The sequence below is a fragment of the Falco cherrug genome, chromosome 4 (genome assembly GCF_023634085.1).
Source record: "Falco cherrug isolate bFalChe1 chromosome 4, bFalChe1.pri, whole genome shotgun sequence".
Taxonomy (NCBI): Eukaryota; Metazoa; Chordata; class Aves; order Falconiformes; family Falconidae; genus Falco; species Falco cherrug.
Genome location: NC_073700.1, coordinates 8,409,788 through 8,425,153, shown reverse-complemented (window position 1 = coordinate 8,425,153; position 15,366 = coordinate 8,409,788). Strand labels below are relative to the sequence as shown.

The 15,366-nt window shown below is 43.2% G+C and overlaps 1 protein-coding gene across 10 annotated transcripts in view; it reads right to left on the bottom strand.

Annotated features, from left to right (window-relative positions):
* The window catches only part of CACNA1D (calcium voltage-gated channel subunit alpha1 D), a 235,437-nt gene that overhangs the window by 192,741 nt on the left and 27,330 nt on the right, over positions 1 to 15,366 (bottom strand). For 9 of the 10 annotated variants that reach the window (XM_055710181.1, XM_055710186.1, XM_055710189.1 and 6 more), the window contains exons 1-2: positions 4,083 to 4,487; positions 1,628 to 1,946 (exon numbers count right to left, since the gene is read on the bottom strand). In XM_055710181.1, the coding sequence (XP_055566156.1) occupies positions 1,628 to 1,946; positions 4,083 to 4,119 (356 nt within the window). In that variant the 5' untranslated portion in view covers positions 4,120 to 4,487. Of the gene's footprint in view, positions 1 to 1,627; positions 1,947 to 4,082; positions 4,488 to 15,366 lie in introns of those variants that run through there. The other variant, XM_055710188.1, reaches the window with a different exon arrangement.

Below are 15,366 nucleotides of genomic sequence, written 5' to 3'. Positions count from 1 at the left end.
CGAAGGTACCTATTCATGGAAGTTTGGAAAGGGAGTATTTGGGGCTTTAGCTATGATTTTTTACATCCTTTCCTCAATTCAATGCACAACTTCCTGATACGTGTCCATAACAGTTCCATAAAAGACTGAGGGAAGACACTGAATATGCTCAAAAGCATATTTTTATCAGTTTAAAATATTTTTTAAAAAAAAAACAACAACAAAACTCCTACAACACCAATATGCCCCCTAAAATAGGTTAAATTTTCTTTGCTGGCCTATAAATGTTTGTCACCTCAAGGGCTGAGTTTACATTCAGAAAGCCTATCAACACCACCAGCTGCTATGCTCTGTACAAATTAAAGTTACAACACGCATCTTAACATGCGGCATTCTCCAGACCGAAAGGGACAAACAATACCCGCACAAGACTGACAACCTTGGTTTATGATGTAGCGCTACTGGGACAAATTCTGCCCTGAGTTATTCCACTCTAGATCCATAGTAATTTCATTTAGCTGACCTTAGCCAAGGAGAGGCCAATTTACTGAAATTAGTTGGACTTCTACCAGTTTAAATGAAAGAAGAACCTGTGTCACTATCTTTAATTTGCAATTGAATTACGTTCAAAGAATTAGGGGGGGAAACAAGCCCTAGAAATGAGTTGCTATTGCCAGGCTGGCTATTCTGTTTAAAGTAACAAAATAGAGTTCTACTTCAGTAACCTACTCTTGAACAGCTGTTTCCCATTACAGAGATGTTGCCACAGCTAACAGGCTAACATTTTTCTCCTCATACCTCAACAAAACTATCTTCTATTTCAAACCTTTTCTTGACATTTAAATAATACACCAAATGAACATGCTATCAGTTCTGCCAAAGAAATCCACGTATTTTCACATCGCTACCACTGAACTAAAGATAGAGCAATCCTTCCCAGCGTACGAGTCATCATGAGTACAGGCCAGTATATCTGTTCTCCTGTCTACAGATGTATATGCTTCCAAATACATTTGGTGGTGGACGTATGTTGTAAACGTTCAGACGATTAATGTGTTTCAGAGACTTGTGTGTACTTAGAGTGAGTCCTTGGCTTAACTAAAAATCTTCCCTCCTTTTACTACTTGGAAAAATAATCTTTATGGACAAGATTTCTACATCTGACTAATTTGCCCCAATGGCAATACACCAAATTGCAATATGGAAGATACAGGTTTGACATCTTGGGTCATCTCCCGATTAACACTGCTAGATGCACTCCTATCCATTCAACTGTATTTGGAAGGCCAACAAATGCGATACAGAGATTTGCTGGAATATAACGTAAACTTGTAACTTTGCAAAGTTTTGAAAATGTTCTGCTATCTGCTCCAAGAAAAAAAAGGAACAGCTATGAGCTCTTCTCTTGACTTTGAGCTACTTCCTTCAGTGAAGTGATATTCTATGTCATTATGACACAAGTTAAGAGGCTCTTTAACAGCAATTAACAAGACTGACTACCGTCAACATCAATGACAGTTAACCATGTGTGCAAATGAACTAATGTGTTAGCTGTGATGCCGTAAGAGATGGTGTAAAACAATCCCCTTGATACATTCAGAAAACGCAAAAAACAGATTGTAAAAAAGGAAACTGCATCAAAGGATACTTCCATTCTACTAGACTAATGCAGGCTCTTCGTATTGGGTTGTTGAGGGATAAACAGAAAAGGGCACGGGGTGGCCGACTATTGGATGTATTACCCTGTTTTTTGCTCTTGGCATATTGCTGGCGTTTTCTTTGGGACAGAGATCCTACAGGCTGGGCTGTGGTGGTACTCATATTTTGGGCAGCCTTTGCTTGTCTAGCAGCATCGATTGCAGCTTGCCAAGATAGAACAGTTTGCTTAGATGGTGCTGAACTGTTTGACTGTATAGCTGGTCCGTCACCAGGGAGAGGAATTCTGGTGCTACTTGCATAGTTCGCCTCTGTGGGACAAAAGAAAAAAGGTACTTGGTTATAAATTTGTATGCTAAAATGCATCACAATATTTCTGACCAAAAGGTGATTTTAAGACCTCTTGGCAATGTGATGCTTCCCTTACATATACTACAGAGCACAAGTGTATGCACATACATATATGTGATTGAACAGTAGCCAAAAATGCTCAGGAAGCAGTATTATTTTAACTTCCAGTTTAATGCATGCATCAACCACAAACACTTCACGTTTTGATTCTTTCACTTACTGCATCTTTTTTTCTTAATTGGATGGCAGCTTCCCTGTCACCATGTTTATCCAATAACACACAGCTACTCCTCAAGATCAACTTTGCTGTAGTACTTTAGCATTTACTATTTTTTTCCCTCACTTCATTTTGGTCAAAAAAGTAGTAGTTTAAAATTCTTACGCATTGTTCAATTAAGAGTAACCAATACTGCTGGGGGCGGGGGCAGGGGGAGTCCTGTAAGCAAGTTAGATTTTGCCCTATTCTGCATTCTCAAAGAAAAATGCATGGATGCCTCCCACAAGCGAAAAATCCAATCCTGTCTGCTGATAAACATCTTCATACAGCACTGCTGTCTTCCCCACGAGGAACTACGACCATGAAACTACTGTAAAGGGAGAGGGGGTGGGTTTTGCTTTTTCACAAGGATTTGAAAAACAAACGGCACCTTCCAAATAACGCTAAAGCCCTCTTTATCCAGGTGACAGCAAGGCGCAAACCACCTCCTCGCAAGGATCCTTCCTCACGAGCTCCCCGACTAGAGCAACAGAGCCTACTCCTACATGCACCTGTAGGAAGGAGGCTCCCGAGTGAAATTCAAAACTTGAAGATGCCTGGGTGGGGAAAAAAAATGGAGGAACGGCACAATATACGTGCTGGGAATTAGGGCTGGCAGGCGGGATGACTGTGAAATGGATCTACCCAGGCAGGAGAGGAAAACAGCTCCCCAGCGATCGCTGCTCGCCGAGCAGAGCCCACGGAGAGCGCCCCCCTCCCCCCTTCTCCCGACGGGGGATCCACAGCGAGGGGACGCGAGGGCCGCGAACATGCTGGATGCTGCGGGCCGGCCCCAGCCCCGCCGCCCCCGCCGGGCGAGGGGACGCGGGAGCCCTAAGATGGCTCCCCGGGATGGCGGGGGGGTCACGGCGGGGCCCGCGCGCGGAGGCGGCCGAGCTGCCGCGGGGACCCGGCACCCGGCAAGCGCTGGCCAGCGGCGAGCGGGCGACGCATCAACAGCTGGGTGACACCGGGGGCAGCGCCGCCTCGGGGGCGGGCTGCCACCGGGGGCAACGGTGGGAATTTCGTCTCCAGCATTTTTCCAAAGCATCCCTGTGCCCCCCCCCCCCAAATAAAAAAAAAAAAAAGCGAAGGCACAACCCCGTTTCCCCGCCTTCCGCCTGCCCTTCGGGATGCCATGAAACGTGGCTCGGCGCAATTAAACCTCCCCATCCACCCACCCACCCACCATCGTCTTAAATCCCTACTTGGAAGGGAAACAAAGCCCAGGTGCCTGCGCTTCCCGGGGGGGGCTGCCCCCCGGCAGGGGCCAAAACACAAACTTACTGCTAATGGGGGGGGGGGGGGGCTCTTTATAAACGACGGCGGGGGCTATGGCAGCGCCGGAGCCGTCGGCGGGGGCGATGAGCGCAGAGGAGCCCCGGGCGCGCCCCGGCAGGGCACGGGTCGAGCACACGGCGCCCCCCGCTGCCCTCCGGCCCCGGCGCGGGGAAGACCCCGGGCAGCCGCATCTCCAGGCAGGTTTATTCACGGTTACACAAGTAACAAGAGAAACGCGGAGCCAGCCGCGTCCTCCCCGGCGCGGGCAGCGGGTACTGACGGCCGCAGGGCAGGGGACAGGCGCGCATAAACCGCTCGCATGTTGGTCACGCCGAGGGCAGCACCTTATCCCGCCGTCATCATCCCCTGCCCTTCCCGGTCCCTGCCGGAACCCAGCCGCTCATCCGCTCCCCATCCCAAACCTACCCCATCCTCAGCCCCTTCCCTAATCCCCCCCAATCCCCGACTCCCAAATCCCTCATAAATCCTCCGTCGCTCCCCCCTCCCTCCCCTCGGCGCCAGGCACGCCGCTGCCCTTGGTGGGCGCTCCGGCTCTTACCTTCAGGGTGCTGCTCCGGCTGCTGCTGCTGGTGCATTATTCTCACTTTCTCCAGCGTGTGAGAGGAAAACGAGAAAAAAAAAGAAAAAAAAAAAAAAAGACCCAAAAAAAGAGCAGAGACGCCCCCCACCCCACCCCGAGCCAGGTGTGCGCTGCCCCCTGCTCTCCCCGCTACCCGACCCCCATGGTAGTGACTAGCGACGTGCGAGGGGCTGCTCCTCCTCCTCCTCCTGCTGCTGCTGCTTCGCCGCTGCCAAATCCCTCAGAGTTTGGGCCAACATGACACTCACATCCGGGTGACACGGGATCTCTCCATCCCTAGCAACCCGGCTGCTGCCGCCGCCGCCTGCTCCTCAGCCCCCTCCTGCCGCCGCCCGCTCCTCGGGCCCCCTCCTGCCGCCGCCGCCCGCTCCTCCCCGGGCCCCCTCCTCCCGCCGCCGCCACCGGGTTAACTCCCTCGCTGCTGCCGCCGCCACCTGCTGCTGCCGCGCTCGCCGGGCCGGGCGGGGGCGCGGAGCCGCGCTCTAATCGCCTGGAGCTCCGGGAGCCGCAAATAGCGCTGCCGCCGCCTTAACCCCTTCGCTGCCGCCCCACACGCCGCCTCGCCCGGTCCCCGACACCGCCGGCCGAGCCGCCGTCCCCTCAGGCCGCTCGGCGCTGCCCCACACGGCGGGCACGGCTGTGGCGCCCTGGGGGGGGGGGGGGGGGGGGGGCGGGTACCGAGGCGCGAGCGCCTGCAGCGTCCCTAGTGCTTCCCCCCCCACACGCGCACCGGCGGCCGTGCCCGTCCCTCGCCCTTAGCGACCCCAGACCCACCGGCCCGGTGCCGCTCCTCGCCCCGCGGGGTCCCGCACCGCCCCGCTCCCACCCCCAGGGAACACCCAGACACTCCGACCCCGAGCTCCCCGCACCGGCCTGTTGAAACGCCGCTATTCCGCCCCCCAGCCAACCCTCAGGTGTTCATAGTTTACCCAAATAATTTGAATAAATTAGGCTTTGGGGAAAAAAAAAACCCAAACCACATTTTTGCGTTACCTTTCACCACAGAACCCTAAAACTTTGGTTTATATTTTAGCTCCGTTTCATCGGTTTTGAAGCCACCCCCGGAGCCCCGGGTGGCCCGCGGGACCCGGAGGTGTTCTACAGCGGGGAAACCCGGGGCAGCTGCCGCCAGGTCCCGCAGGACACTTGCTCAATCACTACAAGTGATTAATGAAATAAAGTAAGGGTTACAGACACACGCATTCCAAACAGAATTGACGTTTCAAAATTAAAGTTCATTTTTTCTGCAATGAACATTTTCTAATATTTTTAAAGAGTATTTCAGTATTTTTGAACAAGCCATCATCAAACCTGATGGTTGTGAACCTTTGACAAAAGTGGTATTTTGTTAAACCATTTCAATGAAACTACTTCTGCTATCCCTTTCCTCTACCACTTCCTTATTTGTGTCCCCATCCACTCTTTTAGCCATCCTTCCTCCACCAGCTATCTCCATCCAATTAATAATAAATAGCAAATACAGGCGGTAATTAGAAGAGGAGCAATAAAACCTTAATACTGCTGACATTCTCCAGGGACCTGATGGAGAATGCCCATCCTCCAGCTTTACAAGCAGGTGTCTGTTAGGTGGAGCCAATTACTTCTGTAAATTAAAGGATTAAAAAAAAAAACCCAAACAAAAAAAAACACATTAGCAACAAGGCTGATTTAGCAAGAAGTCTTACAAACAGAAAACGCCACTTCCTGACCTCAGTTTCAGCTCTTCCTTTTTTTATAATCTTCTGACGTGACGGATTCAGCTGTTGCAGTCCTGAGTCAATCTGTTGGTTTGGTTTAATTGGGAAGGTACCACACCCACTTGACAGGTTTCTATCATTACAGCTCATGTTTTTCCAGATAAAAACAGTCTACTATGTACTTAGGTACTTGCCTTAAATGTCCATGAAAGTGACTAGGACTTGCTTTCTCAACAGTCAGATACTTAGGTGTCAAAAATGCTTGGTACATTTTCAAAAGTATCTAAATCAAGACCAGTTGCCTAACAACCACTGCAGGCACTGGAAGTAGGCACCTAGTGTGCTTAGCAGGAGTTAGCGCCTAACCTGCTTAGGCACTTAGCACCTTTACAAATCTAGACTCAAGTTATCTAAAACATTTTTTTAAATGAGGCTTATGAAATTAAGCACTGAGACACAATTGAGAAATTTGTAAACAATAAGGCCTGCATCTAACATAAACAAAAAGCATCCTATAGAAAAGGGCTGCTTCCCTTGCAAATGTTGTCATGAAATCCTGGATTCCGGCCTTGCCAATGCCTGTTTTCTAACCCCTAGTCCTTACAATGGACCATAGCAACACGTACAGGGAAGCTACCACAAAACAGAGAGAAAAAAAAATCACAGTTGGTCCAAACCTGTAAGCCTTTTTGCATATTTCAAAAGCTACCTGGCCCTTTTTTTTGCTAGATCAAATTGTCTACTATATTTTCAAAATCAAAATTATAGTTAAAAAAGAAATGGAAGTCCTTCGAGAAAGTATTCAAGAACACTGGTATTGTTTAGTCACAAAAGTGCTAATTACTGAAGCCATTGATTGCCCAAACAGCTGTTTTCCCTTCTTCTGGAAACCTGCGTCTAATTATCTCACTAAAATTGCTTCACTTCTATGTCACTTTGATATTAGTTACTCATTCCTGAACGAAATGGCCAGCATTATACGGATGTTTTAGAATGTGAACTAGCTACCATAATAAGCGATGGCATTTTGAATGGAAACAAATATTGCTCAGAGAAAAAAGAAATATGGATGTCCTCATCTGTCATACACTCTGTGCTGTGCCATATTCAGTGTACTTCCTTTATATGTCAAAGAATGGTAGAGCAGGGAACAAATACATTTAATATTATCATATATTTATTGCAGATTTGCAATTAAATTACTATCATTTCCCCCTTGTGTGAGCGAAAGAGGTGGCCAAAGCAGCAGCCTCTTATGGACATCGTCGGAGCAGAAGCCCACTAAGAATTTAGGAGCGTTGTGCAGAAGGATAACCTGCTTGGCCAAAAACTTCAGCCACGATGAACTCATGAAGCAGGGCACAGCAATACCGTGCAGCAGTTCACTGCAGGAAGAAAGACTAAATCCAATTGCAATGCATGTGGGAGGAATTTACGTAACAAATACGTAATTTTATAAAAACTGGGAAGCAATGGAACTAGCCTAGTCCTTAACAAGGCACGGATTCTCACTCATGTGGGTTAATCCATTATTAATTTTAATAGTCCAGCTGAAGTTATTAGTATGCTAATATATACTAAACTATTACTATCCTTCTACATGGGAGGAACATTTTAATCAAAGGTGGCTATGTTGCAAACAAGGACTTGCAGGATTCATTCTCGTCTATGTTACGTATTTCCTTTTAATTTTGCATATATATTCTCTTTGTCTAAAGACTTGTATTTTCATTCTTGTCTGAAGTAGGTAGGGCTACAGTTTGAGTTTGAAGATATTAGAATTTTTATCTAAAAAAGACCATGATGAAATTTAAATGCCTGTATATTGTTTATGTCAGATCAGTGAATGTAATCTTTTTGATGTCAGTACAAGCAACAGTGACTCTCTAAGGAAATTAAAACAGCACTTTGGTATTACGAACGTAGTTTATGTGGACAACTATAAAAAGTGCATACTTCTGAAAACCCATTAACTGGGGTCTCAAAAATAGATAAAAATGGGCATAAATGGATTTTAGAATACATTAATCCACTATGGAATAAAGATGATGACAGTGAGGCTTAATTGTCCATGTCATTGACCTTATCCACACTTGAAATTTAATAGGTGAAAAAACTTCCAAGGGGATATAACGCTGAATTTTCACTTGCTTTCTGTAAAAGCAGTCTTTTATGTCTTTGCGTAATTGTTTTTTTATTAATTTGCATGAGCAAAGGATCCTAATACTCAGCACAATTTTGATTTTCTTCTCTCCTATTTAGTGCTTGACAAAAACATTCAAGATACCAGAAACCTACCACACTGAGGTCTTAGCATATAACCATTTGCATATAAGCTCACCGAAAATACAGATTTTTGAAAGCCAAATGTAAATGAAGTGAGTAACACTACTTCAGTCTAGCTAGAGATCTAGCTGTACATTTTGTGAAAAAAATCTCATTGTGAAAACTTGTACAGAAACAGGGAGGGAGGGAGGGAGAAGGAGGGAGAGAAGGAGGGAAGGCAGTGGGGTGCACAAACAATCCTCTTTTAATTTGTTTGGCTGAGCCACATCTTCAAGTATGTCTCAAATTGCCTATGGATTAAAGAAATCGGTGATGGTCTCCAGTAATGCTTACCAACTCAACAAAAGTCCTAATTATTTTTTCCATCCTCTCCGCAGAACTATATAATGGTACCCAGACAGTAAGGGACAACTGCAAACACAATTTTGAATTAAATGCTTTCTTGCGTATGTCTCTGAAACTATATTTTTCATTATCTCTCTATGCAAGTATAAACAGCATAACCTGCTCTGAACATACTGAAAATCTGTTACATTTAAAATCCGCTTGGATTTTTTCAAAACAAATTACTAAGAATGTAATGAAATGTGTTTTCCTGACTAATTAGATTCTTTGGCTTTCTGTGGTTTCAATTAGGATGCTATTACTCAGCAACACAGTTTATATTCTTCCAGCAGTTCCCGCTCCTCGCTAGAGTTCTTCACTATTTTCAGTGTTTGCCATATCTTTTCACTAACTTGCTTTGATTATTTGACTGAAAATACAGTCACTTAGAAGTTACTGGATATTCTGTTGTTCTTTATCTCAAAGCTTCATTTCCTGGTAGTCATCTTTCCATCTTCTCCCTGTTCCCCTCTAATCTACAGTCATTAATTGTCTTCACATTTTTGTCTAGTGATCCCCTTTTATTAATAAATACTTTCCACCCTGTGTGTTACCCACCTTACAGAGCTCTTACACGCCTATGCCAGTCCTAGTCATTTGAGACCCAAGTGAATTGGCTTTGGTGGGCACCACACTGGTTTCCTAGCCAGAAATTATTTCCAACTATATCACTGTGCTAGCAAGGTGAACTGAAGTGGTGACAGCAGGACTGCATCACCTTAAATTTAGAGTATCCATATTTAGGATAGAAAATATTTAAACTGTTGACTGCAGGAGCACATTTCAAATTGTCATTTAAGTAGATTCAAAATTTTCTCTGAAGAGTTTCATGTCTATTTTTAGTGCTCAGTAGAATGATGATTTCACAGATGGGCAACATAGCCAGCTACCAAAAAAATTCCACTACACATAATTGTGCTTGAAAATGTCACAGTGAAATGTACAGATGACTCACAGTATCAGCACATGCGCCTCATGCAAACAAATAACTTTTATAAATACAAGCCATGCTCCAGCTTCTGCAGGATATTCTGACGGTGGCTTGTGATGGAGTTTCAAAACCCCACACTGGAGGCTGGAAAACTGCTAAAAACTGCACAGATTTTAGACAGAAGCAAACACGTTTGTGTGTGGGCTCTCCCACGGCAGCCGCAGAGACAACAGCCAGGCAGCACCAGCCCTTGGCAGGCGCCATGGCAGGCAGCGGGAGAGGGGGCGGCCGGGCCGCCAGCGTCAAGTGGGAATTCCAGCCCCGGGATCTTCTCCCACCACAGCCCAAGTGCCACTCCAGAGTGGAGCCCAGCCCCAACGAAAACACGCTTTTGGGCAAGAGCACTTGCTCTTCCTACCAAGCGCTTTGATTTCTCCTATGAAAGCGCAAATGCATCCTTTCAAATGTAAACTTACCTTGCACTTTTAAACCAATTTTTTCTGCTGTGGTATCTTGAAGTATTTTTGCCAGAACAAGTAAAATTCATTAGCTCTGTATTAAATATTAAGAAACTGACACTTGCAGAGATTCGTGAATAAGTAAAAATTCATGGTTTTTAACACGTAGCAGAGTACAGAGTGAATTCACATTCTCAAGTCTACCTGTCTCTGCTCCAGTTACTGAATACATCCCATTAGCTGGGGTTAAAAAAACGTTTCTTTCTTGCCAGATAGAGGAAACATGAATTTAGCAGTTTTTCTGCAGAATCGTTCCCAAATAGATTTTTTAAATTACTTTGAGACATTCCTTGTCAAAAGCAGCTCTTGAGGAAGACTACAGCTGCACAGTTAAGCACACCAAGGTCAAGAAATGTCCTACTTCATTCTGAGGCTGTATCATGACACAATTTCACATGATCCACTCTTCCTTTTACAGGAATACGCACTATGCAGAGCGTGAGACAGCCTATGCTTACAGCAAGAAACTGACAGTAAATATTTGTATTTATCTTTTGATCTGATTAATTAATCTATGCATACAGCAATGGATACAACACAAAATTTATTTCGAATTTATTTTGTTGGAAGGCAAATTTCTACTGCAGCAAAGGCATGCAGGATTTGCCCGTACCTGTTTCAGAATAAGTAGGGCTAGCAGCAAGCAAAACAAGCTTTAGAGTAAGTAGCAGCTAACAACAACCGTAAAAAGAAAGCTTTCTATCTGTGCTAATTGGTACTTGCTGGAGAAAATGTAGTCATGTCTCTTTGTTGGTGTTGGCACCGCACACTGAGACAGGAACCACAGGTAATAAGAAAATCACAGGCCGATAGAATGAGGGAGGAGTTGCAGTAACTACATTAGAGAATGGGGGAAAAAAGTATAAAATGCTACTGAAGGGAAACACAAGTCTAGATTTTCAGATCTGGAGCAAGCTTTTAAGGTCTTTTTTTCTTTAAAATTCTACATCCTTACAAGTATGTCCAATGAGCTGCATTACTTACAGAAGTAAGGGATTACAGTTATTAAATATGTTAGCACGTGTGGTACAATCTCAACATTAGACGATACGACAATCATTTTTAAATTGCCTCACTAGGTAAAACAGAGACTGTCATGTAAACATCCCATCTTTGGCTTTAACACCAACATCTCATGTATATGTCCAGTCTTTGTCTTTATGGATACCTAAACACATCTATGAGTTGAATATAGTTCAAAAATTCCTTTCCTTCTCTCTCTGAATGCTGTAGGATATCAGTTTTGCTACCCTACCAAAAATTTTTTCTCCTTGGCTTTATGACGATACTCAACAAAACACAGAACCAAGTTAGGTCAAACCTGTGACAACTCTGTTTTCACTGGAGTTCAAAGACTTTGAAAGGACAAAAGCATAAATAAGGAAGCAAAGTAAATATCCTTTCATATCATAAGACTTCACTGTGAAGCTCTTCACAATACAAAGACCAGCTTAATAGACTAGGGAAACAAATCCCTATAGAAAAGTGCTGAGGGATCATGCTAGTGGTAGACAAGGCAACAGAGGAGCTTTCAATCGGTAATAGAATAGCTGCAAATAACAAAATTCCTTTAGGGCACAACGGATTCTCTCTTTATGTTTCTCAGCTAGCAGGTGTAATTATCAAAAGGTATTTGTGGAGTACAGTTTGTTACTTAGAGGGTTTGAGGATTGGGTTTTTTTCAGCAGACACCACTGCCCAAAAATGTCAAACAAGGATGTGCTATGATGTGTTTAATGGATATATTCCAGTTTTGCATCATATTAATATTTCTAAAACAACTAACAAATTCTGTCACACTTTTGCTTTCTTCTGCACGCCCTTGAAACTAATTGAAAATCAGCAAGTGCAGCCAAATCTCAATATTTTATAATCACCTGCCTCACACAGTTGGCTTATTGATGCAGTTCACTTACAGCTTTGAACTTATGTGTGAAACTCCTTTCAGTGACCATGGAGCTGGTATCTCAGAGTAGGGTGCCATTTCCCAATGAAGGGAGGGTGTATCCCATTATAGACACCTGCTTGAGATAGCTGACAGACCCGTCAACATACTTTGCAATTTCAAAGACAATAAAGCTCTATTATGCATGCAAAATAAAACTCAGGCTCTGGTAGATTATGTCTTGGGGCTTTTCCAGTTTGCTATTGTAGAGCACTTCTCCAAGCATTTCTTGATGCAGAAACTAGCTATGAAAACATTGGACACTAATATCTTCAGTCATTTAATATGCATGATGCTTTTTTTTCTTTTTTTTTTCCTTTTGCCTGAGGTCTTTATTTCCTGTCAAATAAAAGGATTATTCCTGAAAATGACTCTCACTAGACTCGGCAAGATTTTTATCCATTTCTGTATCTGAAAGGTTTGCATCATCAAATAAGAAACTAGAGATTATGGCTATGAAAATATGTGAATAAAAGCAAGGGGACAGATGCCGAAGCCATAAAAATTACTAAGGCATAATCTGTGTTTGCTGTTCCATATAAATACATAGTTTAAAAAAAAAAAAAAACCAAAAACAAAACACAACAACAACACAGAGTACAATCTCAAAATTTATTTTGAGCTTCCAGCTGATTTAATATACAGGGGTGTTTTTTTTGTTTTGTTCTGTACAAAGGAGTGATTGAGTTTATTTAATGGGCATATTTTAATTTTCTAAAGGTTTGAATTGCTTCCTCTTGTCTCATACTGAATTTAGAAAATTGTAAACAAACCAAATGGTGAATTTCACTTAGAAGTTCAATTTAGATTAAGTTGATTTAGGTTTAAGGGCTCTGCTTAACAGTAGCACATTTTGACCTACTTTGTGTACTATACGGTGGGTAAAACAACACTTGATGAGAGAGAAATGATTTTTAGTATGCCCCCAAGAGCTAATATAGCTCACGTAGGTACCTAACAATATAAAACGCATTTGAGTGCCCTACGCATACAAAATCCTATTCTAGAGTCACACAATGTGGACGTGTTACAGCTGTACCTTGTACGTTACACAGCCTCTCATAAATTCCAGCACAATTTTGATAAAAAAATCAAGGTTTAAAGAAAGTTAAAAGAGACAAACACTATTTAAAAAAAAAAATACTAACAAAGCCTTTGTCTCAATCATGACTATTTTTGAAGTTCTGATGCCCGAGAGGAACCTCAGAACTACTTCCCTCGGTACATGGTGTTCTCAATGGAAATACAAATGATTGTGACCTTTGCCAAAGAGATCCCTGGCTAACAATACAGTTTCTTAGCATCTTGCAGTCAGGCATATACTTGAAGAGTCTCCAGGTAAATTAATGTATGTCAGATATTAGACTAGCCCCTAGATGTAGTCCTGAGGTGCCAGAATGTAATGACATCTGCAAAGTACCTCTTGCCATCAGTGCCACCTCTCCACAGAGCAGCTCTAACTAAGAACAAATGGTAGTGGAATGTTTTCTATCAGAGTGGAAAGGAGAGAAAAAAAGCTCAGATATTTCAGGCAGTTTTGACAACAAGAAGAAAAAACAAAAAGACTGGAGAGCTTTTATTACTTCCAGTATCTAATACAGGAAAAGGCGGCCAACGCTGACCTTCCTGCTGCCCATATGCTTGGACAGTAGATCTCATCCGGAAGCACACTGCAGGCAGGTGCTGAGGCACACACACAACATACATATGCCTACACATGAACACTCACTCGAGTGAGGGAGTAGCTTATTATAATTGGGGCATGAAGACGTTCCTCACTGAGGGCAGCGAGGTGCGGTGCTGAGATGCCTGGGAGGTGCAGCTTCAGGAATGGAGAGGGAAAATGTAACAGGGAGTTGAAAAAGGGGTTGTTGTAAACCTATTTTTTAGAATAATAAGCTGTTAAACTACTTAGAAAACATGGAATATCAAGCTATATAAAAATAGACAGGAATGCTTCTTCAGTAGGCTGGATTTTTGTCAAATAGCCTACACTGTAACCCATTTGAAATACTCTTTTTCTCCATCCTTCAATTCTAATTCTGTTTTCAGATACACCATTTCAATGTTATAACTTCATCAGAAACACTGCTTAAATTATATTAAAACATGAAGGTTTGGGGTTGGATTATGTGTATAGAAAATGGATTTTCTCTTGCCTCTGATGCACAGATGCCCGCTGTAAAACCAGATGCCATGTACGCATAGTGCATTGGCTGACATACTCTACAGAAGGACTTTCTGTGGCTTCCTAGAAATTCAGCACATTGTCTGACAAACACAGAAATACAGGTTGATTTCTTCTCTCTGCCCAAGCATCCTGCTTACACACAGATTTACCTTTTGGCAAGCAAAATCTGTCTATTCAGTCTGTGCCTGTTGCATCATCAAGCACCACCTTCTCTGCTGTTCCAATGAGCCAGCAATGCAGCAGTGGCCTGGGGGCAAAGGCTGACTCAGAACCACTGAAGCTGAACATCAATGCTTCCCCTAAATAGGCAGACACTTCAATATCATTGACTTCCATGAGATCTGGTATTTCTTTCAATCCAGCCACATCCAGTGCTAAATAATGAACAAAATAGGAGTTGGAGCAAGAGGGGGAGGTCAAGGGATTGTGAAAGCATGAGAAAGATCAGCTATTCTAGGCATAAAAGAAGGATAAGACTGATGTGGATGACTAAGAATGTCAGAAGAGCTCTTGTGGAAAAATAGAGGGTATATGACATATATAAGAACATGAAATCTGAAGAGGATTAAGAGAATTGTGAACTGAAACTTAAAGGCAGTAAAAAACTCCCAAACCCAACACCAGCACTGTTTAAGCCTGCCAGAACTGACGAACTGAGAAGATTGCTCAGAAAGGGAAGAGCAACAATAAAGGATCTCAAAATATTTAAGTGATGTGAAGATCAATAAGGAATTAGCTACTCAGCTGTTAACAGAACCTGTGCATGACAGGACTTAAAAACCCAACAAGATAAAACTAGAAATGTAAACGCACGCTATTCAATATCCATGCAGTAAAGTGAAATACCAGAAGAGAGAACGCAACTTCCAGAGGAGGATACTGTAAAAATAAGATATTAAGAGCAATAAAACAAGAACTAACCTTTGTACCATCTAGAATAACCAATAACACAGAGAAGCTGTGAGGCCAGACTATTTGTGACAAATATACTTGAAAGAAAATTTCAAACAGTGACCCTTTGACAGGGCTTTTGCAAAAACAGCTCAAGATGAACACAAAAATAAGTAAGTGAATGTTACTCCAGCTTTCAGAAATCAAATCTGAAAGAGCGAGGAAAGCAGAGATGACTCATTATAACCTGAGTGGCCACAGTGATTCTACTGACATTAAACTATGAGATCAGTAACCATGTATATAACATTAGGAAGAAATAAAAAGCATTCCACAGCAATCCACAATGGGATAACCTTTACAAACATAGTAAGTTTGCAACTCCGTTTTCCATTCCTT